This window comes from Euprymna scolopes, chromosome 24, assembly GCF_053919585.1.
Source record: "Euprymna scolopes isolate OS-2025 chromosome 24, ASM5391958v1, whole genome shotgun sequence".
Taxonomy (NCBI): domain Eukaryota; kingdom Metazoa; phylum Mollusca; class Cephalopoda; order Sepiida; family Sepiolidae; genus Euprymna; species Euprymna scolopes.
In genome coordinates, this window is record NC_136505.1 from 44,926,577 (window position 1) to 44,951,672 (window position 25,096).

Here is a 25,096-nt window from a genome sequence, read left to right on the forward strand (position 1 = left end):
AATACCACAGCTAGAGATCTTATGAAGTAAACCTTTATGCCATACCCTATCAAATGCCTTAGATATGTCAAGAGCAACTGCCCTAGAAAGGTTGCCTCCGTCGAGAGATTTGCTAATCCTATGAGATATAACTGTAAGCACATCTGCTGTAGATCTAGCAGAACGGAAACCATATTGAGTGTCACTAAGAAGATTATTTTTGTTGAGATGGTTGATTACTTCTGTATTTAACACAGATTCCAGCAACTTACTCATGACGCACAGGAGACTTATTGGCCTGTACTGAGAGGGGGATGAGCGATCACCTGAATTCTTAAATACAGGGCATACTGATGAAATTTTCCAGGGAGATGGGAAACTATTCTCCTTAAGACAACGTTTAAACAGTTTTGTAAGTATGGGATCTAGTTCAGGTTGAAGTGTTTTTTAGTACTATAATTGGAATACCGTCAGGGCCAGTTGCTTTACTCGAATCAAGGTTTTTGATTAGCTTGGCAACATCACGTACAGATATACATATATCACATAGCGTGTTTTCTGATACAGGAGGAAATATTGGGGGTTGGCAGCCTTGATCGCAAAGGGTGGAATTAGCTGCAAAGTTCTTGACAAAGAGTTTGGCTTTGTCTGATGCTGACGAGATTACCTCAGGTCCATTGATAATAGTTGGGATGGAGCACACGCTTCTGTTCAGGAATCTGGTTGCTATTTGCCAAAACTGGTGGGAACCAAGCCGCTGCTCAGCTACTTTGGACTTAACAGATTGAGCATACAACTCTCTTGCATTCTTTATTACTTTCTTACAATGGTTGCTGGCAGTCCTGAAAGCGGCTTTAGTTTCCATACATCTATTATGTTGGAAACAGTGGAAAAAGTGATTTCTGTGCGCAATTGCAGCAGCACATTCTGGAGAGAACCATGGCTGGCTGTTAGGTTTTTGCTGAAACTTTTTCGAGGGTATGAAACGGTCAATACCTACAATTAACCATTCCGTCAGGTCTAATACTATAGAGGACACATCCTTTTTAAACATGGAATGCAGAGATAGATCAGATATAAATGTACGGAAGCTATCCCAGTCAGCCTTAGTGTATCGATATACTGTACGATGGAGAGGTACGTTTTAAATTAAAAAGTAAATTCATGGTCAGGTTTTTTAAAAATAGTCTTTAACCTTAAAAAATACAAAGTATGAAACTTTTAAAGCTGCGGCAACCTTTTTTTTTTATTCTAGCAAAGAAAATGTGACGAAGTTGTAGAGGAATTGTAAACAAAGCTAATAACCTTAATAATACAAAATGTAGTCTTTACGCAACTATTAAGCGAAAACCAACGATATTTTCATTAGATAGTATTGAGAAAACTTGAAGCACTTACCTGCGACCCCCAAGAAGAGTGGCAGCAGAAATCTTTTGTGTGGGTGATGACTCTTTTTATATTGTAGTTGTTACGTTTAACTTATTGGATTGGCTAACTGGATTATAAGAAAGATGGAGTGAACTGAATTTTGGTTGTGATTTCAGTTTGGGATTGGAGTTGAAGGAAATTGAATCGTTATCCTTATTACCAGACCGACAAGGTTCTACAATTTTTACCTAGTCACAGGTCGCAACAAACCATTGTTGCAAAATCCTTGTTAACCTCTACCTTTCAGTGGAGAAAGTTTCCACAATAGATAAAAACATTTAAAAAAGAAGTTTTGGCAACTTTGTTTTTAAACGTTATTAATATTATAAGCTTTGTTCAGTAAAAAAAGCCACCACGGCCTTTTTTTCATACCTTCGACCTTGTTTTATTAAAAAGTTTTGTTTGAAAAAAAAAAAAAATGATAATTTTCTGCTGTCGCATTTAAATCTTAGTCGTAAAAATGTCGAAAATAGTTGTAAAGACTACATTTTGTATTATTAGGTACGTCGAAAATAAATGGCTGACTGGGTAGGGTACATGGTTTTTGACGCTGACTAATCATAATACTTTTTGTAAATTTTGGTTACTTTTTTATTATGTTTGAAAGATTATAGCTAAAGTTGATTTCTCAAAGAAAAAATAGCGTGTGAAAAAAAAAAAAAAAACTACATGAAATAATTTTATCTCAAATCTGAAAAACCGTACATTTCACGTGAAAATTCATTATGATAATGATCGTGTTTACGTTTTTCTGGCAAGAGAAATGTAAGTTTCGAGAATTATTTCCAAGTGAAATATTAAGTTAAGCCTTAAGATAATGAATTAATACAATAAATGTACTTAACTTTTGCTAAAAAGGGTCATAATTATCCAAAAGTATGGCAGTGGTAGCTACGAAGTTTGTTTATCCTGTCAAAAAAATAATGGCGGCAAAATTCAAAGAAGTATGGATGCACATAAAAACATAATTTATTTCAAGTGTTGAAATTAACTAAGTTACAATGACAATTTATTCATTAAAAAGGTTCAAACAATTATTAATAAAATTTAAACTTGAAAGATAAACTGCATAAATGTTAATTAAATTCATTAATTATAATTGAGAAATTCATTTTTTTCGAGTTATATTGATTTCGTTAATACGGACTTTAGGGGATTTTTTCGTAATGTTCATGTAAAAATTAAATATATTTTTTTAATTGTTATAATTTACGATGCTTTATTTTCATAAAAAAGCAAAAAAAAAAAAGAAAAAAAGATTCATGCATTTTTTTAAACCATAATTTAAGTAAAGTTATATTTTTGTTTAAAAATAATACATTCCAACTAGAATTTAAATAAAAGTAATATGTCCATTATAGTCCGTGATAAATACTGAAAATTTAATTAAAATTGGTTAATTTCCTGATTTTTGGTCGATTTTTGAGTAAAGGGAGGGGGTCAAAATGTTTATACCTTTGGAGCATCGGCATTCAATTTGCACGTAGACGATATCATTAATGGTATCACCGTTGTTTACCATTCTTCTACAACTACCATCGCATTTTCATTGTTTAATGTTAAAAACTAGATGTTGGTGTTATTAATATTATGTTTTGTCACAGTAAACAAAAAAAAAAAAAGAAAGTTATTCAAGAGTTCCATTCTTGGTATTTTTAAAGTTAAAGACTCATTTTTTAAAAACCTTACCATAACATTTACTTTTTAAAATAAGTTGCCGCAGCTTCTTTTTAAATGTTTTCATCTAATGAAAATATTGCCGGTTCGTTGGTTTTCTCTTAATAGTTGCGTAAAGACTACATTTTGTATTATTAATGTTATCAATTTTGTTTACAATTCCTCAACTATCGCCGCATTTTCTTTGCTAGAATAATAATAAAAAAAGTTGCCGCATCTTTAAAAGTTTCATCCTTTGTATTTTTTTTAAGGTTAAAGACTATTTTTTAAAAAAACCTTTCTTGTGAATATGGATTATCTCCTCTTTGATAATCTAAGCTATAAAAGCTGTGAATTTCCGCTTGTAGACGAGTAGTAGAATTCTTAATTGAATAAAAAGATTATTAGACGAAATCTCTTGTCCTGTTTTCATTACAGAAATTAATGGAACAATTTATGCGATCAGAGCGATTTACAACAGATCCAGAAAGCGATTCAGCCAACAAGTGCTGGAAGCATTGGCGGGAGACATTTACAAATTTCATTCAAAAAGACCGGGACGTCCCATCAATAAGCGTGCGCTCTTAACCAACTACCTGCCTCACACAGTCAACAAGATTATCTCGGATTGCATTACCTACGGAGAAGCAATCAATGTACTGAACGCTACATACATAATGCCCAAAAATGAGATATTTTCTAGACAGCTACTTGCGTCTCACCGACAAAAATCAGGTGAAACATTGGACCATTTCCTTAAGAGCGTTCGGGCATCTTCTACCCAATGACGGCATTAGAAGCCCAAGTGCAACACATTTTGGACGCTTTCATTAACGGCTTACGTAATGCTCAGGTAAGACAATGTCTTCTTGAGAATAAGACCCTTACACTTAGAACAGCTTACGAGCAAGCCTATACCTTCGAATGTGCTATACAGCAGTCTAGTTCTTATTTACAGCCAGACACAGTGGGCGCTGTGCTAAACCCACCTGTTCCTACTACGCCCCCATGACGATAGTTCGACGAAGCTTCAAGAACAATAGATCACTGCCGCTTTAAAAAGAGACACCTGCTATTTTTGTGGCTTATCTCAACACCTACGAGTTTCATGTCCTGCCAGAGATACTCGTTGTCATAAATGTGAAAATCTTTTTTCAAAAGGATGCAAATTTTCTAAAACCAATACAAAGCTTCTCATCAAAATACATCTGCAACTTTGGCCGCCTCTCCAGAATACATTTCAAAAACTATTGTAAAAGTGAAAATTAACGGGAGATCTATGAATGATTTGCTCAGAAAATTTTATCAAAGAAAACTTGGTAAAAACTAACAAATTGTATTTTGTCCCCGCCCCTAGCAGAGTAACAATGGCAAACGCGTCATTGTCTGCACCAGTAAGTGGTTATTATTTGGTGGACTTACTATTCAATGACGTTTCCTATAAAACCACTAAATTATCTGTAATGAAAAACTTTTGTTGAAAAATACTACAGGGACACAATTTTTTGCAGCAAAACTTACAGATTGAAATTCCGCATTGAAAATTTGTGGATTGGCGACAGCAAAAATCCAGTATGCGTCACTTTTCGAAAATCTAACAAAACTGCAAACCCATAGCAGTGAGAAGCAAACGTTTTCCTTATAATAATAAAAAAATATTGACTCTAAGATAAAAGAAAACTTGAGGAGGATATAATTGAGCCTAGCAAATCACCCTGGGGAGCTCAGGTAGTTATAATCACTTCTGAAAACCATAAAAATAGAATAGTTATAGATTACTCCCAAACCATAAATAGATTTACTCTTTTGGGCCCCTTCCCACTACCCAGGATAGATGAAATGATAGTTGAAATATTGTATGTTTAGCACGCTGGACTTGAAAAGCACGTACCACCAGATCGCCAGTAGACCTAGAGACAAGCGATACATAGCTTTCGAGGCGAACGGTCGACTATACTAATTTCGCAAGATTCCTTTTGGCATTATAAATGAGGTAGTCGGTTTCCAAACGATAGTCGACCAAATCATAACGGATGAGAAACTGGAAGGCACATTTGCGTACATTGACAACGTCACTGTACGTGACCATAATAAAAAGGAACACGACGAAAATCTCAGACGGTTCATGTTCGTCGTCAACAAATACAACCTTACCTTATGTAAGAAAAAAATGTAAGGAAAAATTCAAGATGGCGCCCGACTCTCTCTTTAACACGGTAAGATATCCTCAACACGGCACAAGAAGCAACAGCCACACGATTCCCCAGCCAACTCAATCGTCACTCCCCCACGTCTTTCCCCCTCACCCGCTTTTATCGTCGTTCTAGGCCGGCTAAATTTGCATATTCCGAGAATTCGTGTGACTTTGCGAGACATCATACTTTACAAAAGACGGCGGTCGCCATCTTGGTCCTTCTTTTCTATTTTTGGTCGGTAACGCTGAGCTGGTCTCGAGGTAAGTCTTTTTCCCCTCATCCGTCTCTCCCACGTACCCACACAACACGCAAACACGCGGGCGCTTATCTCCTGGATGCACGTTACACTCCCCCCTGATCTGATGATCACATAGAGAGCACTGGGGGGGGGGAGTGTAACGTGCATAAATCTAGTAGTTGACTTCTAGATGAAGTGGTAGTTGAAGGATCTTCTATGGAAATTAGTAATTGTCCTTGGCACAAAGAACTGTTCTTTTTAATACAACCTCATTGGATCCATCCGAATTACTAATTGATTATTGTATTAAAAAGAACAGTTCTTTGTGCCAAGGACAATTACTAATTTCCATAGAAGATCCTTCAACTACCACTTCATCTAGAAGTCAACTACTAGATTTATGCAGAGCCGCAAGATGACGCAACATATTTTGCAAGAAAAGAAACGACCTGTAAGTAAACCATCAGTTGTGAGCCCCTACACTCCTCTCGACGACCAAAAGTGTAAGAAAAAAATGTAAGGAAAAATTCAAGATGGCGCCCGACTCTCTCTTTAACACGGTAAGATATCCTCAACACGGCACAAGAAGCAACAGCCACACGATTCCCCAGCCAACTCAATCGTCACTCCCCCACGTCTTTCCCCCTCACCCGCTTTTATCGTCGTTCTAGGCCGGCTAAATTTGCATATTCCGAGAATTCGTGTGACTTTGCGAGACATCATACTTTACAAAAGACGGCGGTCGCCATCTTGGTCCTTCTTTTCTATTTTTGGTCGGTAACGCTGAGCTGGTCTCGAGGTAAGTCTTTTTCCCCTCATCCGTCTCTCCCACGTACCCACACAACACGCAAACACGCGGGCGCTTATCTCCTGGATGCACGTTACACCTTAAGCGACGACAAATGCTCGTTTGGAATGGAAAAAATAAACCTCTTGCGGTATACCGTAAGCAAAGGTTTTAAAACACCGGGCGTTTCGATTGAAACCTTTACTCCAGATGTCTGTTCCTCAAAATCGGCTTTCCCTTCGATGTGCTATGGGCATGTTTGCTTACTACTCCGAATGGATTGCATCGTTCTCAGAAAAAATACATACATTAACACAAGTAGAGACGTTTTCTCTGTCTCTGTTGAAGCATTCACGGGACTGAAAAAGAATTATGTGAAATCAGCAATTACAACAATAGACCAAAATATTCCTCTGGTTATTGAAATGGATGCATCAGACTGTGCTATTGCTGCTTCTTTGGGACAAGCTAATCGTCTTGTAGCCTATTTTTCAAGGACCCTCTCACAGGCTGAACGATGACACCCCGAAAATTGAAAAGGAAACCTACGCCATAGTCGAGGTATTCAGAAAATGGCGGCACTACCTGATCGGACGCCACCTTAAACTTATTACTGACCAAAAAATAACTTGCTTTTATGTTCAACTCTAAGACTACAAGCAAAATAAAGAATGAGAAAATAGCGAGGTGGAGGTCAGCTACCGACCCAACAAGGAAAACTTAACAGATGATACACTGTCAGGAGTATGCTGTATGGCATCAAGCGGGGACGAACTCCGAACGCTACATAACAATCTCTGTCACCCGGGCATTACTCGAATGGTTCATACTGTGAGGTGTAAAAACCTGCCTTTCTCAGTGGAGTAGGTACAAAGAATTACAAATTTCTGCCGAACTTCTGCTGAAATAAATCCTCGGTTTTATAAACCCAGAACTGACGTTTTAATAAAAGCAAAACAGTCATTCGAAAGACTAAATCTTGATTTTGAAGGACTGCTACCAAGCAAAACAAGGAACCGATATATATTAACTGTTGTCGACGAATATTCACGGTTTCCTTTTGCCTTCCCTTGCTCAAACGTATCGGCTATTGCAATTATACAATGCAGTTATACAATGCTCCTGTTCATTATTCGTTTTTGGAGTTCTTGCCTCTATACACTCAGACCGAGGGGCTTTTTTCATGTCAGAGCAGCTTCGACAATTTCTACAGGAACGAAGAGTAGCTACGCGCCGGACAACTCCCAAGGGTAACGGCCAATGCGAAAGATATAACGGCATTATTTGGAAGACAGTTCAATTTGCTGCTTCAAATAACGGATGTTCTATTCATAATTAGGAAAATCTCCTTCCTGTCGCATTATACGCTATACGATTCCGCCACGAATGCCACCTAACACGAAAGGTTTTTACCTTTTTACCGACGGAGTTCGGTGGGAGTATCGCTTCCATCTTGGATCTCCCGATCCGGTACTGTGTTTCTGAGACGACATGCACTTTACACCAAGAACGATCTCTTGGTGGACGAGGTAGAACTTATAGGGGTAAACCCCCAGTATGCTCTAGTACGATATGCAGACGGTAGAGTGTCATGTGTCTCTCAGAGATCTAGCACCTGCCGGAGACGTACCAGGACCGCGGAAACCTCTGAGGACAGACTTATTCCCACTGATACTGAAGCCCCCCCCGGAAGATCATGACACTGAAATTGCCCCTGACGCGCTGTCTACGACACTGTCTCCGTTGGGGGCTCCGTCAGACACTTCGGATGAACCAACATCTGAATCCCTGACAAATAAAGGACTAGCACCAAAAAAACGTGTTCATCCAGAGACTAACTCTGACACGGAGTAGCCTGCTCCTCTGAGAAGGAAACATTCCGGAGCGAGGTATTTTAGAGTCCACAGACATGCCTGCACTGAAGATCCTTCCTGTTTGAGTACTCTGACCACGAATCATGGACTGCCGAGGCGGCCACTGCGAGCTCGTAGGGAGCCTGGACATTCAAGGGATTTTCTTCCCTATGAGTGGGATATTTGGTGGGGGAGATTGTTGTGAATATGGATTATCTCCTCTTTGATAATCCAAGCTATAAAACCTGTGCATTTCCGCTTGTAGACAAGTAGTAGAATTCTTAATTGAATAAAAAGATTACTAGACGGAATCCCTCGTCTTGTTTTAAATACAACCTAACCAGAAAATTTACTTATTAGTTAAAAAGAAGGTCTGCAGCTTTATATTTAAATGTTTTCATCTAATGCAAATATCGTTTGTTCGTTGGTTTTAGCATCCTAAATTATGATATAAAAACAGAAACGATTCTCTTAACAGTCGTTTAAAGACAACATTTTGTATTATTAATGTTATCAACTTTATTACAGTAAAAAAAAAATTGATGTAGCTTTCTTTTTTTAATGTTTTTATTTAAGCAAAACTTATCGCGTCCGAAATTATGAGATGAAAAAAAAAAATAAACAAATCTTTTAGTAAACGAGAGTTGTCTCCCTCTTCACAGTAACAAACTGTAAAACAGCGCCCAATATTCGTGCATGTTATTTAAAAAAGAAAAATATTCAATATTAGAGCATTTTATTTGAAATAGAAGAGATATTTCAATATTCGTTCATGTTATTTCAAAATGAGCGGGTACTACAATATTCGTGCATGTTATTTCAAAAAGAACTTTTTCAATATTATTGCATGTTATTTTAAAAAGAGATTTTTCCATATTCGATCATGTTGTTTTAATATTTGTGCATCTTATTAAAAAAAAGATGCATCTCAATTGGTGTGCATGTTATGTATTATAATTTTTATCAGTGAGTGTGTATATTTTTTCAAACAGGTGTTATATGCAAAGAATCAGTTGTAACTACTTTAGAAATCAATTTCATCAATAACTTTCCAACCTTATTTCCGGTTACATGTAGATTACAAAATTATAAGTTTGGGAAGAATGAAAAAAACATGTTAATTTATTTAATTTTGATTAAAATTCACAAGACAATTATTTTTTTTTTAATATTGTTCTTTTCAGTAATCATATGTTTAGAACTTCTGTCCACACATTTGAACTCCTCATCTTGCACAAATTATTAGCTGTATGTTTATATGTCCGAATGCTATAGTCGCCTGTGGTTAAAAAAAGAATAGAGAAAAAGCTCTTTCTTATCTCCTACGTGACGTCCTTGAAGAGTTCTTTAATAAAGATAACTTATAATTGAGATAACTTATCTGACGAGAAAGCTAATAACTTATAATCGACAAATGCAAGTGGGACAATTTATAACAGTAAAATTAACTCTTGATTTTTTACATTTTTTAAAAATTTTATTTTAACTAATCTAATCTATTATTTATCAATTTATTTATTTGCGGATTATTATCCTCATCTTCTAGTTGTTATTTCACGACGTTTCGGCCAATTAATCCTCTGGCCTTCGTCCAGCCGGACAGAAGCTTAGTTGGCCAAAACGTAGTGAGACGACAACGACTATGGAAGGCAGTAATTGCCGAGGATGCTAACTCGTTTCGGTTAACCACCTGACGAAGGCTAGAGGAATAGTTGATCGAAACGTCGTGAAACAACAACTAAAAGAGAGCGGTTTCAATCCTACCCAAACGCAGCCAGAGGCTTAGTTGGCCAAAACGTAGTAAGACGACAAAAACTATGGAAGGCAGTAATTGCTGAGGATGCAGTTAGGAGATTCGGCGTTGCTATCATATAACTACCTGACGAAGGCCAGAGGAATAGTTGACCGAAACGTCGCGAAACAACTACTAGAAGATGACGATTATAATCCACAATTAACAAATGGATAAATAATACAAATTACTCATCTAAAAACGAATTCCTATTAATTAAATAATAATCTAATCTAAGCAGCACTTCAATGTTTCTTTTATTTTCTTATAATGTGATATTCGTAGGATATTGACGTCACCATTAATGTCAAATTTCAGTGGGACTGTCAACTCCTTATTTTTGAAATTGACTGCTTACAATGTGTCGATAGAGATAGTTCCCTTCACACTATCTACTACTATTAGCAGTTCTCTCCATAGTTTAATCTCTCAGCTTGTAACTCGTTAATTGATTTTCTTCTTTCTGTGGCACATTTAAAAACTGCCTAACATTTGCCAGTTCACGTGGTAATAACTGTTAAGTTAACTCCCTTGTATTCGAGATAAAAGAATTCTAATCCTTGGATGTAGTAAGTTTTTTTTAAAGTGATCTCTCTCGCTTGTTCTTATTGTTATTATTGTTAAAAATCCTTCATTCAATTGATTTTGAATTATTATTGCTAGCATTCTTTTCCATGGTATCTTTATAGTTAGAACTCGTTCTAGAAAGACATCGCGGCGAAGGGGAAGGTTTTCAACACCTCTGAAAGAGTTTCTGTGGAACGAACTGGATTCGAACTTAGCACACCAAGTTGTCAGTCCGTGTTTTTAACCTCTAAGCCACTGTCAACGCTGTTGTTGTTTTTGTTGTTGTTGTTTTTGTTGTTGTTGCTTGTAGGTGGCTGTTACAATGTTCTTATGTTACAATCAAATTAACATTGGTAGAAAAGCACAGTTCTTTCGTCTGATGAGAATTCGTGTGAATTATTAATTTTTTTTATTTCGTCCTTTGGAAGAAAAAGCAAAGAGTACAATCATTTCTATAATCGTTCTCATAAAAAAATCCTTTGTTGAGTGTCCCCATCTAGAAACTATGCAATTTTTCCGATCTTGTATGCAGCCGTGTTCTGTAATTTCATATTTCTTTTTACAAAGTACAGTTTAACCCGGATATAAGAGACATCTGCCCAAGTCTCTACAACTCTCTTATATCCGAGGTTCTTATATCCCGATTACACAGTACATTAACACAGGCTCGAATTTAGGATTAGAGAAAATCTCTCTTATATACGTTTATCCTTATATTCAGATATCTTATATCCGGGTTATCATCCGACACACAATGTATTATATCTGATCGTACATCTTCAACAGAGTACGACGGCTTTATGCAAATGCCAAGCCGTACGCGAAGTGATGTCACGGTAAGGAAAAAGAAAAAGACTATAAAAATGTGTGCACAGACCAACGATGACGTTTGAGAGGATAGAGGTCAGAGAGAAGGAGCACAGTTTATTCGGGAAAGTACCCGGAAATAAATGTCGTTGTTAAAAAAGGAGTAAAGTTATTATTTGGCTTATGTTCCTTGCGACTTACTCTGCTACAACGTGTTGGGTCCGATTGTCTACATATTAACGCGTGTGTAAACGTGTGTATTACATTACATATGCTGTCAGTTGTTCAACGACGCATGTTTCAGCTTGTGAAATGATATCCGTTTAAATATTTAGGAATGTAGCTTCTTCTTTCTCTAGCAACTAAAGCAAACCAAACACTATTGAGAAATATTTGAAGATATACGAGAAAGTGAAGCATAAAACCCTTTTCCCAAATTACTGAATTCGATATTAAATAACCTGAAAAGGGTTGATACGCCGTGAAACACAACTAAAATCAAACATTACTAAATATTGGACGATACAAAGAACTTAAAGCATAAAACCTTTTTTCAAGACAGCTGGATTTTTTAAAAATAGCATTAAGTAACCCGAAAAGACTTGATATGCCGTAAAACCAAACAAAGCCAAAATCCATGAATAAATATTTGAATATATATATATATGTATATATATATATATATATATATATATATATATATATATATATATATATATATATATTCAAATATTTATTCATGGATTTTGGCTTTGTGTGTGAGTGTATGTATATACACAGGGTGTTATGAAGCGTTTAGTGTGGTTATTGGGCAATAGGCCGCATGCTCTGCATGCTCCATAGTATAAGTTGCATGCTTTGCTTGTGCTTTCTCGCTTTCAGTGCCACCGCTGGCTAGCCCTGTGCGAATAGGGAAGCCGAGTGCGTAAGTCTTCCCCTGCCAGTACACAGCCTCTCTAACACCAAGACCTCTGCTGTGCCTCCTCGTGGCCACACACGGTAACTGGTTGCCTCGCGGCTCCAGGCTGAACAGCAGGGGACCTCGGAGCAGCAGGGGGTCCCAGAGATGTGAGTCCATGGCCCACCGACGTGTGGACACGCCCTGGTCTCACATCAACCCCTGCCCCACAGCCCAGTGGGTTATCCTTAGTTGGCATTGGGCTAGGGGAGTAAACCCCAACGAGAAAATCTGTGTTGGGGTGACACATTAGGCAAAGTCTGACAAGCTGGACTCTTGGCACACTCCTGCAGCAGCCTGTCAGTCCAGTCGTCATGGTCTCTACCTGCCACTGGAACCGCTGATGGTCTGCCAAGATAGTGGACTGTGGAGCGTGCACCCACTTTTCACTCAAATCATCACTGCACTAGTTTTGCCCATGCAGACTCTTTATTTCCCACACACTATTTTTTTTTCTTTCTTTCTTTTCTTTTCTTTTATTCCACCTACAAATACAAGTCATCCGGCGATGGGGAAGGAGTGGTGGGGGCAGGCAAGGTTGTTGCTGGCAACCCTTAGCTCCAACCCTGCACGTGAGGCGGCCCCGGGGTGATGGTCGCTGGATGGCTGGGACTGGAACTGCAGCCTCCTTCAGCAGCTCCCAGGGTGACTGGGCGGCCCTTTTCAGGATCCACACCGCCCACCCTGAATTGGGAGGGGTCTAGAAAAGGTGACCCAAACAAGTGTCTGTTCCACTATCCATGGACAGGTAGCCGAGCCTCGTCGTGGCAACCCATACCTCAGTCCTAATAATACTAAGAAGCTAATAATTGGCACGTGGAATGTGCGTACTCTTCTCGACCTTGACAACAACCCAAGACCTAAACGGAGAACAGCTCTAATTGCATATGAGTCAAAGAAGTACAACATCGACATCGCTGCTCTCAATGAAACCCGATTCTCGGATGAGGGCTCCCTCACCGAGTCAGGAGAGGGATACACCTTCTTCTGGAAGGGCCTGGATAGGGGTGCTCCTCGCATCCATGGAGTTGCCTTTGCCATCAAGACCAGACTACTCAACAGCATTCCCCAGAGCCCAACGGGTCACAATGAGAGGCTAATAACTTGGCGCATCCCCTTATCAAATAAACGTCACGCTACCCTAGTCAATGTGTATGCACCAACCCTAGATTCAGCTGATGAATTGAAAGACCAATTTTATGTCCAACTCCATGAGATCATGCTGACAATCCCCAAAGAAGATAAGATCATTCTCCTTGGGGACTTCAATGCAAGAGTGGGCAGCAGTCACCAGCTCTGGGAGAGAGTCCTAGGGCATCATGGAGTTGGAAAATGTAACGATAATGGGTTGCGTCTTTTAACATTCTGCTCCCAACATAATCTGTCCATCACAAATACCATGTTCCAGCTCCAAAACAAATTCAAGACCACCTGGATGCATCCTAGGTCCAAAATGTGGCACCTACTTGACTATGTTATTGTAAGACGTAATGACATGAAAGATGTGAGAATCACCAGAGCCATGAGGGGAGCAGATGGGTGGACAGATCATCGCCTTGTCCGCTCTATTTTCCTTCTTAAGATCCGGCCTCCAGCTCGCCGTCAAGCTCCCAGAAAACATCTTGACCTCAAAGCTCTCAACAACATTACAACACGAGCTGCTCTACAAAACGAACTGGCTGAATGTCTTACCTTACCAACTCCTGCAGCAGATCCCATAACAACAGCTTTCTTAACTGAAAAATGGGAAAGCATCTGTGAAGTCCTCCTCAATACTGCCAAGGACATTTTAGGATTCTCAAGAAGAAAACATAGAGACTGGTTTGACGAGCAGTCTGATGGAATTCATCAACTAATTGAAGAAAAAAATCGGCAACAGCAAGCAGTGACTGCAAATCCAACTCCAGCATCACGTGCCAAGCTAGCCGAACTTCGGTCAAAAGTCCAACAGGAAACCCGAAGAATGCAAAATGAATGGTGGACCAATCTTGCAACTGAGATCCAAGGTTTAGCTGATATGGGGGACCAACATCAATTTTATAATGCCCTTAAGACAGCCTATGGGCCAAAGAACAATAGCCTCTGCCCAGTCCGTAGTGCTGATGGCTCCATACTCTATACTGAGAAGACTGCCATACTCAATCGGTGGGCTGAACACTACCAAGACTTACTGAACAGGCAGAACCCTATCGACCCTACTTTTCTTGATCATCTTCCTGACCTTCCTGTAATTCAAGAACTGGATGTAATACCAACTATCCATGAAGTGAGCCGTGCAGTTAACAACCTCAAGAATAATAAAGCCACTGGCCCTGATGGCATACCAGCTGAGCTTCTTAAGCATGGCGGAGATGCCATTACCACTTGTCTCCATAACATCATCCAAGATGTCTGGGAGTCAGGCTGCTGCCCACAACAATGGAAGGATGCAGATATCATCAGCATATATAAAAAGAAAGGTGACAGAAATATTTGTGGCAATAGTCGAGGCATTTCCCTCCTGTCAACCTCAGGGAAAGTTGTCACTAGAATTTTACTGTTTCGTATCATCCAACACATTGTCAATCAAGTCTTACCTGAATCGCAGTGTGGCTTCAGACAGGAGCGCAGCACGATTGACATGGTTTTTGTGGCGAGACAGCTCTAGGAGAAAAGCGTCGAGCAACACCAAAATCTATATATGGTTTTTGTAGATTTCGCCAAGGCCTTTGACACTGTAAACCGTCCTTTGCTCTGGGAAGTACTCGTCAAATTTGGCTGCCCACCAATATTCCTGGGTATCCTGAAGGCTTTCCATAATGGATCTATGGCTCGCGTCTCCAGTTCAGGACTAAAATCTGAGCCCTTCCTGGTAGAATCGGGTGTGAAGCAGGGTTGTGTCATTGCGCCCATCTTGTTAAATCTTTTTCTTGCTGCGGTTTCCAATGTTGCCAAACAGCAAATCCATCCTGCTGATGGGATCCGCCTCTCATACCGGCTGGATGGCAACCTCTTCAACCTGCGTCGCCTCCATGCCAGATCACGTGTGACAGAAGAAGCAATCCATGAATTGCAATACGCTGACGACACAGCTCTGGTGAGCTCATCTGAAGAGGGTCTTCAGCGCACCATCAACACTATCTCCAACATTTACTCCCGAGCTGGTCTAGCCATCAACATCAACAAAACAGAGGCACTTAACATATGTGAGCATCGTCAGGAACCCCCAATATTCACAATCAACCAACAGCCACTGAAAAACACTCAAGAGTCTTGGCTCAGTGCTCACTGACTCCTGTGACCTAACAAGTGAGGTCCAACGGCGCATTGGTCTGGCTGCTGCAGCCTTTGGCAGACTCTCGCAGAGTTTTTATGAACCGTAACCTCACCACCACCACCAAGGTTTCTGTCTACAGAGCAATCTGTCTCTCCATCCTCTTGTATGGCAGCGAGTCATGGGTGCCTTATAGACGCCACCTGAAAAAGCTAGAAGCATTTCATACCAACTGCTTACAGCGTATACTAGGTTTAAAATGGTGGCACAGGGTGCCACACAATGAGATACGCAGGCGCACTCAAATGGACCGACTTGAAATAATTCTAACTCATAGACAACTTAGGTGGCTTGGTCACACCATCCGGATGCCAGCAGAAAGGCTCCCACGCAAGATCCTCTACGGGGAACTTGCAGAGGGCAGACGCAACCCTGGGGGTCCACGTAAATGTTTCAAGGACCAACTAAAAACATCATTGAAAAAATGTGGCATAGAATCCAACGCCATCGAACATGCTGCTGCTGATCGGAGAAAATGGCGAAACATCTGCCAAGAGGGCTTGGAAACTTTCACCTCCACCTATAACGACCGAGCAGAGTGAAGAAGACACCAAAGGCACGCGGCGCAGCGGGCAGACGGCATCTTCCCCTGTGCTGCCTGCGGCCGTGTATGCAATTCACGAATTGGACTCCACAGTCACCAGCGAGTCCATCAGGCGTAATCTATCTGGGACTGTTAGGCATGGTGCAACGTCATCGTCGTCAGCGACGGACTACTGAAGAGAAGAGAGAAGATATATATATATATATATATATATATATATATATATATATATATATATATATAAAACTCGAAACATAAATCTTTGTTGGTATGCTATAAAAAACAAAAAAAAAACAATCAAACCTCCTTCTTTCTTGTCTTTGCTGTTTAAGATGTTCTGTTCTAGTTATTTTTGTACTCTGAACAAGCTTTAAGAATTTGTGAATCGGAGCATTATACGAGAATAGTTCCAAAACTAAGATCACCCAATCTATGAAACAAATTGATTCTGTATGTTCATTATGGTAAATTTCCAAAAGCATTGTTTCTCGGTCTGACTTCAGCTTCATTTTGTCGTTGCCTTTGTTTGTTTTGTCAAACCATTGATTTTTTTTTTACAAAGGAATCACCACTTATCAAGACCCAGAGGCAATTCAAGGATAAGGGTTAAAGAGTGTACAGTGGTCAAAAGGACAATATCATAGAAATCGTTAAAGATGTAAATTGGTAAATTGGATTACTTAAGGAGAACGGCTAATCAAGAACTTGTTTACATTGGACTTGAAAACGGCTATATTGTAGTCAGCTGGAAAGCAGGTAAACGGAACAGAGTTTCACAGGTGTGCATTTCTAAGAAATAAGTTTGTTCATGGAATCTACGTTTAGGTTTAGGCACAGATAAAGTGTGGGGGAAATTATTGATAATATTTAAAGCCAAACGAGTGTTTCTTGTGAAAGTTTGGTGAGGGAGGACCATAGATTGGAGCTCAGACAAGTACTTGCCATGAAAATAACGAGAAAACAGAGAGAAGTTCGTAAGTGTGCGCGCGCGTGTGTGTGTGTGTGTGTGTGTGTATGTGTGTGTGCGTGTATGGGGAGATATCTTTTACGCACTTTTTAGTATCCTGTAGTTTAATTGTTTTTCATAGTTTGCTTGAAGTAAACTACGATTCACCAGCTTCCGGACCACTCAAAGTGTCATAGAGGCCACTATCATGGTCTACCGTTAGACTCGAGGGTCCTTACCAAGATTCATAGCACAACTGTATGTTATTTCGCGTATTTATCGACGTAAACAACGTTCGGTTTTGAAACTCCTCGGAAGTAAGCGGTGCTACATTTTTTGAAGACCCCCCCCCCTATATTACGTTATTTTACTTAATCTGAAAACCTAGTTAACATTTTCTTTTCATTGCGTTTTATTTGATTCATTATATGTGAAAATATTAATATATTTTTAACTATATTAAGTTAACATTCATTTTCTTTTCCACTTATGTTAGTATTAATTATTTCGGTAAAATATTTAAGTTTCTGTAAATACACATTTTTTCTTAAAAACATGTAAATAAACAAATCTATTAAAAGAATTCCATTTACATTATATATATATATATATATATATATATATATATGCATATATATACATATATATACATATATATACATATATATATGCATATATATATGCATATATATATATTTCTGTAAATACACATTTTTTCTTAAAAACATATGTAAATAAACAAAGCTATTAAAAGAATTCAATTTACATTATATATATATGCATATATATACATATATATATACATATATGCATATATATATGCATATATATATATATATATATATATATATATACATATATATAATTTATATCTTGTGGTTTGAAATGCATTAATTTGGAATTGAATTGTCTACGATTAGAAGAACGAATTTGTGAGAAGAGATAGTTGAGTGTTTGACACTGAAGAAAACATATCGGGATGTAAGAAGTTGTGCAAATGTCATGGAAGTTCTGACAATTCGTCTTTTATGAAATTACAAGCTATTTTTAACACAAAAAGGGAAAGTTGATGCGATCGAGACGCGAGTTGGTTTTTTTTTACAGTTTTAGCGTCGACGGCCGGACTTTTTGAAAATTGTCGTTATGCTATGGAGAATTTGGAATACGCATTTGAGAGCCGGACTTTGAAAATTTTCACCGTGTTGTGACGAATTTTAAATAAGAATTAGAGAATGGGACTTTTTGAAAATTGCCCTGTTAAGGAAAATTTTAAATAAGATTCTGAAAGTATTGAAAAGTTATGAAAATTGTCGTCATGTTATGGAGAGTTTTAATATGCATTCGAGAGTCGGATTTTGTAAATTTGTCGTCGTGAAATTGAGAGATTAAATTGTGATTCGAGTCGAACTTTATGAAAATTGGAGTCATAGTATGAAGAAGATTAAATTACTATTCAAGTTAGACTTTTTAAAAATTGTATGATTACGACTGACTTTTGTTTTTGAAAATTAACAAGGATGTGAAAGGCTAGTTTAGTCTAGTCGTGAATTGAAAGTCAGCTGGGCCTGGAGTCGTGTAAAGTGAACTAGCTGCGTCTGGTGTTGTGTATTGAGAGCCAACTGTATCTGGTGTCGTATATTGAAACCCAGTTATGTCTGATGTCGGGTAAAGAGCCAGATGTGTCTGGTGTCACGTACGAAGCTCTAGAGATGTAAGTGCCATTCTGGGTACGGGTTTGTATGTGAGATGATCTTTAAGGATCATGCTGGCATGTGATTTGAACTGCATTAATTTGCATATGAATGAATTGGCTACGTTAAGAAGAACGAATTTAGGAAAAGAGAGAGTCGAGTGTATGTCATTGAAGAGATACATCGGATTTAAGAAATCGTGCGAATGTCTTGGAAGTTCTGGCAATTCTTAATCTTTTCTTAGTAGATCTTATTAGATTGCATATCTAAAATTATTTTACGTTCAATATTAATTATTTCTGTAAAAAACAGTTTACGGATACTCTTATGTTTTGATCTACATTTTTTTTTTTTTACCGCAGTCTTCAAAGTAAAACCGTTTACTTTCGAGGACTTTCAAAACAGGAAGTCGTTTGGGTAGGTAAATATGCAAAAAATAACTAAACTGTATCTTCTTGTCCGTCTGCATAACAAATACATGCACACTAATTTTTGTGTTAGAATGTCTAATCTTTCATTGTTGAATGCTTACATTCTGGTTTAGATAAGGTTTACAAAAAAAAAACAAAAACAAAAAGTGAAGCATGCATGGTCCCCCGTGGGTGCACAGTGAACGAGGCATAAAAATGACTAAGTTTAGCATTTGCGCCCCCTCCCATTTAGCCCCAAAAGTTCTCAGGGGACGTAAAATCCTTGTGAAAATGAACAAACGGTGCACTTTTAGGTCTTAGCATATGCAAATTTGAGTTCTGCATCATGCAAAAAAAAAAAAAAAGAATTAACTAAGCCCATCATTTGCCCCCTCCCCATTTAGCCCTAAAAGTCCCCAAGGCCTTAACATATTTAAATTTGAGTTCAGCACCATGCAAAACTGCTAAATAGATGTACAGATATACACAGAAAATTTGGGACAAATATGATAAAATAGTCCCCAAAATGGAGTGTTTTTATTTGCCCTAAAAGAGCCCCTGGGGCTCATCCAAGAGTTATCGCGAAGTATAGACAAACAAAATTATATCACTTTTTTTTTTTTTAAATAAGCACAAAAGTGTCAATTTTAGCAATTTTAACATGAAAGGCAGCCCTAGGGTGGCAACCGGAGTTCTCCTAGAAAATCCGTTCTGTTACATTTTTACTCGTATCATGTTTAATGTTTGTGCAAAATTTTAAAAAATTCCAAGTCGTAGTTATTGAGAAAAGTGCAGACAGACGAACGGACGAACGGACGAACGGACAAGGGGGCCAAAAAAGAGTTATTGGTTTTCCTTCTTGTCTTAGAGAAGATACTGTGACACATTTGAATGTACCTGTTTTGGATACTGCTGTTGAAACCGCAGTCATGCGTGGTTTATTTCTTGAAAGGCTTTCACTATTTCATGAGATAACAGAAATCTCATTAATCGCGTTATTTGGATTCTCCGGACTACTATTCTCATCTTGACTCTTATTTTAACATCGTTTGTGGCATCCAACATCCATCAGGTGTACCTTGTCGAACTCGGTTTTTTTTTTCTTTCTGTCGAACTCGGGAACCTGTTCAGAATTTCGAACGGAACCATTTATTTAATCTACGGGGGTAGCATACTCTTGTTTCATCAGCCATGACTGTAGAAGTAATTCACAGTTGTATCTTGAATAATGCTCACGCTCAGGATTTGATCTTCAACCTCCAGAAGAGTGTAACTTTCTGAACTGAACTTTATCCGCTACACCACGGGCCTTTGCATAGTTCAACAGAAAGAATCCCGAGTTCGACAGCAAGACTCCCAAATTCGTCAAAATATACCTGAAGAAGGTCAGAGATTATGTCGACCAATAATTATTTTAGTTTTAACACTTCTTGTGCTATCAGGAAATAATACAAAATGATAAACTTTTATATTTTACATTTCTTTAAATAATTTTGTAAAAATATTTAAATTTTCTTTATTGCTTTTGCTTCATGATAACACAGGTGTTAAAATAAGAAAACTTTATTTAAAAATTGTAAAAAACAAAAGTTTATGATTTTTTTATTGTTTTATGAAAACACAAGAAGTGTTAAAGCTAAAATAATTATTTTAAATAAAATATTTCTATATGGTTTCATATTTCGTTTCACGCTTAGTGATTTCTGCTCCGTATTTACATCAACTATATCAATTTCCGCCGTCTTAATTTTGGGAACACAATTAAATCTGCCTTTAACATTTAAATTGCACTCCTATCCTATCGTTTTCATATAATTTCTCTCCATGCAACACATTTCCTCAACTCACACCTCCCAGAAGGTATTAAAATATAAGGTTTTCATCCATAGACATCCGTAAAGTATTTTAGTTTTAAGTAGTGATCGGACGATTCCAAAAGAAAATTATCGATTCGATACAATTACCGATTTCGATTCTATTATATATTTTAATATTTACCCATAACGTTTTTTTTCTAAAGTTTTTAATGTTCGAATTATCGTAAATACTCAAGTAATATTTTCGCAAACGTAAAAATACAATTTAAAAGCATATCTGAAAGTAATCCAATTTACCAAATTTACACTAACGATTTACTCTGATAGTGTTCCAATTACTACTGTACACTCTTTAACGCTTATCTTCGAGTAGCCTATGGGCCTCGATAAGTGGTTACTCCAATTTTAATAAAAAAGCATGATATTTTAGTTTTCTTGATATTTAAAAATAAATAAATATTTATCTGTTGTGGTTGCAAGGTTGAACAATAATTAGTAAGGAAATACAATGAAGACGCAAACAACAAGATAACGCAATAATAAGTGTATTAAAGAAAAGGTATATTTACAATATGTACAAATGACGGTGTCGAGTCAGAGAGTCTTGGTGGGAGGACATGTACGCTCTTCGGCGTCACTTCTGGTGGCATTTGAGTAAGACACACCAAGGCCAACCTAGGCTTGCCATTTATAGTGTTATGTTATTCGCATATGCAAATAAGTGGTTGCCACCACAACATTATCATATATCTTTATTACCAGCAATGGAAAATTAAGTTTTAAACAAAAAATAAAAAAGTAAATAAATAAATAAATAAAAGTATAGTTTTTGAATAGGAAAAATAAGTACAAAATTATCCGATCTCGATACCGATCCTGATACCGATTCCGATACTTCAAAATCTTTCGATTTTTACTATTACCGATCATCGTCCCAGCAGTAGTAGCAAGATATAAAACTGAAGTGACGTTAAGAAAAATGATTAAAGTTTTGACAAAAATATCCATTTTTGTGATCAATTATAAAACTGCACTCACACATGAAACACATCTTAGTTAAAGGAAACTGGATGAGGGGATAAAAGAGGTGATTTCATATTGAATAGTTTTAGTCGTACATTATCCTTGTGTCCAGGGATATTTTAATTTGAAAATTGATTTTCATGCCAAAACAGACAAAACCGAATCAAATGTTTTTGTTTTTTACACAGTGATCACCACTTGTCAAGGCCCGGAAGCCACTCAGGGATAAGGGTTATTACAAGTACATTACGTTAGTGTGGAGATTTGATGAAGTGTTTACTTAAGGGGGCGGTTCATTAGGAATTTGTTAACATTGGACTTGAAGACATCCAAGTTGTAGTCCGGTGGGAAGCAGGCAGACGCAACAGAGTTCCACAGGCGTGCAGTTCTAAGAAAGAAGCTTTGTTCATGGAATCCGCGTTTTGATTTAGGCACAGATATAGAGTGGAGGAAATTTTTCACAGTTGATTCAGCGAGACGGGTGTTTTTCGTGAAATTAATTGGAGAAATCCATTTATCGGCAGAATCTGTGTTGGTATCAATAATGATTCCGAACAAAGAAAGTGATTGATAATATAAATTGTGCAACGTCCTTGAAACGAGCACCTTGACAAAATTATTTAATGTTGCTATTTTTTGATATTTTGAGAAATGACATATGTTTTTAAATCTTATGGAGACTCAAACATGCACAAGAGATGAACTCTTTCTGAACTGTATGAATAGACTCTACTTGTGTCTTGTGTTCTTTCTTAGTACGCTATCTTGGCATTACATGCCACGACTGTTGTTCTCTGTATATTCTCTTTTCTTTCAATATAAATTACCTTTCTAACTGACATCAGTGTCCGTGTTTTTCCTAAGTGACCCTTATGGGCGACAATAGTTAAGTTGTTGACAAATGACATATAATGTTCTTTCGACATATTGACAAATGTTGAAAAAATCATTTTATATTTTTACTTTTTGGTATGTTGACAAATGACATATGTTGTTATATTGTTACTTTTTGACGTGTTGAGAATTAATAAAAACATTTTATATTGTTTCCTTTTGACATGTTGACAAATATTAAAAAAAACATTTTATATTGTTGGTTTTTGACATGTTGACAAATATTAAAAAAAACATTTTATATTGTTAGTTTATCTTCGAGTAGCCTATGACAAATATTAAAAACATTTTATATTGTTAGTTTTTGACATGTTGACAAATATTAAAAAACATTTTTATATTGTTAGTTTTTGACATGTTGACAAATATTAAAAAAAAATTATATTGTTAGTTTTTGACATGTTGACAAATATTAAACAAACATTTTATGTTGTTAGTTTTTGACATGTTGACAAATATTAAACAAACATTTTATATTGTTAGTTTTTGACATGTTAACAAATATCAAAAACCATTTTATGTTGTCAGTTTCTGACATGTTGACAAATGGTATATATTGTTACATCTTGACATGCTGGCAAGTATTGAAAAAAAATCATTGTACATTTTACCTTTTGGTATGTTGACAAATGATTTGTATCGTTGTATTATTCACAAATGACATATTTGATATATTTTTTTTTACAAATGTTGAGAAAATCATTTTATATTGTTACCTTTTGATAAACATAACCATTTGGATATCCCCATCCAAAAACTGGGTCTGAGGATGACAAGCCATTGATTGCTGGTTGTGAATTAATGGTTAAAACACCCTGGCTATTTAAGTATGAAAGTTCGTTGGTAATCAAGGAGGTTTCAGTCGATAGAACGTCATCGTTCCACGGAATCATGGAAATCTAAACCAAAAAAGAAACATTCAATTAGCAACTCACACCCAGCATTCATTAGATGATAATAACACATAACAACATTGGCACTTTTCATAAATTTATTTTTTAAAAAGAATTTTTGCGAAAGTTGAATAAATTTTATTAAATTGGTTGCTATTTAAAACCTACCAGACCTGAGCTATTGAACCTAATTTTCCCCTATGCTTGGCCCTCTGAGCAAAGTTGTGAAAAAAAATTAAACGCGTAAGGAATCTTTTTTTTACCTTTCATCTACCGCTAGTATTCAGCCTTCGCGTGCCAGTCCGCCCAACAGGTGGAGCCCTCCTTGATACACAGGTACGTTTTGCAGTCGGTGCACCAGAATCTTGTCTTCACCTTCTTTTGAGGGTTTGTTTTTGTAAGATACTCCAGGATGTTGTCTGTTGTATCTCAGGTATTTCTCCATGCACACAGCACAGATATGACCAGATGAGTTAGCTATTTTTAGCCCCCTGACAACAGAAAAACACGTGGTCGGAAAAATGCCGGTTTAGCGGTAACTCGGTATATAGTATTTTCGGAAATTACCGGTATATCGGTAAGTCGGTCTGGTAGGGCTAAACACAAAAATACACGCCATAGGCATAGCAGGTTTCAATGAAAAGCTTACGTGATAGAAATTATAGGTCATAATTGACGATCTCTCTTGTTACATCTGTCTTATAATTAGTAGTTTCTAGTTGCCAAAAATGTTGTGGCTATTTATTCGTAACTAAGATTGCTATAGAAACTGCTAATCGTTTGACAGCTGAGACAACAAAGAATATCGATTGTGAACATTTATTTCGATATCACCTACTTTTGATTGAAAATTTCTATAGCTTAAGTGTGGCAATCAAACTGTTTGAAGTCACAATCATTTTTTTTGCGAGGATACGTATTTCTGCACAACACGTAAGTGCATCAAAGTGTTTGTACTTGAAATGCGATTTTCAATTGTGACAACTAATAAAAAAATGTCATTTAGATGACGCTAGATACACATTACACACAGAAAAAGAGTCGATCGACACCATTTTCGAGACGTTTGGTCTCAACCTACCCCAACTAGGAGAGCGATGACCGAGAGGAAAAAAAAAAGAATCCCTGATCCCAAAAGATATTAACAAACTTTTGCGGTACAAAAAAAAAAAAAGCTTAGGAAAAGCGTGTTGTGAGAACTCACCCATGCATAAGTGATGAACTCTTCCAAACTGTATAAATTGATCGAGATGTGGCCTGTGTATTTTCGTAGTACGCCATCTTGACGTCACGTGCTACGACTGT

General features: G+C 37.3%; 1 protein-coding gene across 2 annotated transcripts in view; it reads right to left on the minus strand.

Annotated features, from left to right (window-relative positions):
• Positions 1-25,096, minus strand: part of LOC145246689 (methylenetetrahydrofolate reductase (NADPH)-like) — an 80,721-nt gene that overhangs the window by 17,908 nt on the left and 37,717 nt on the right. For both annotated transcript variants that reach the window (XM_080108415.1, XM_080108414.1), the window contains exon 7: positions 23,615-23,797. In XM_080108415.1, the coding sequence (XP_079964541.1) occupies positions 23,615-23,797 (183 nt within the window). The remainder of the gene's footprint in view (positions 1-23,614; positions 23,798-25,096) is intronic.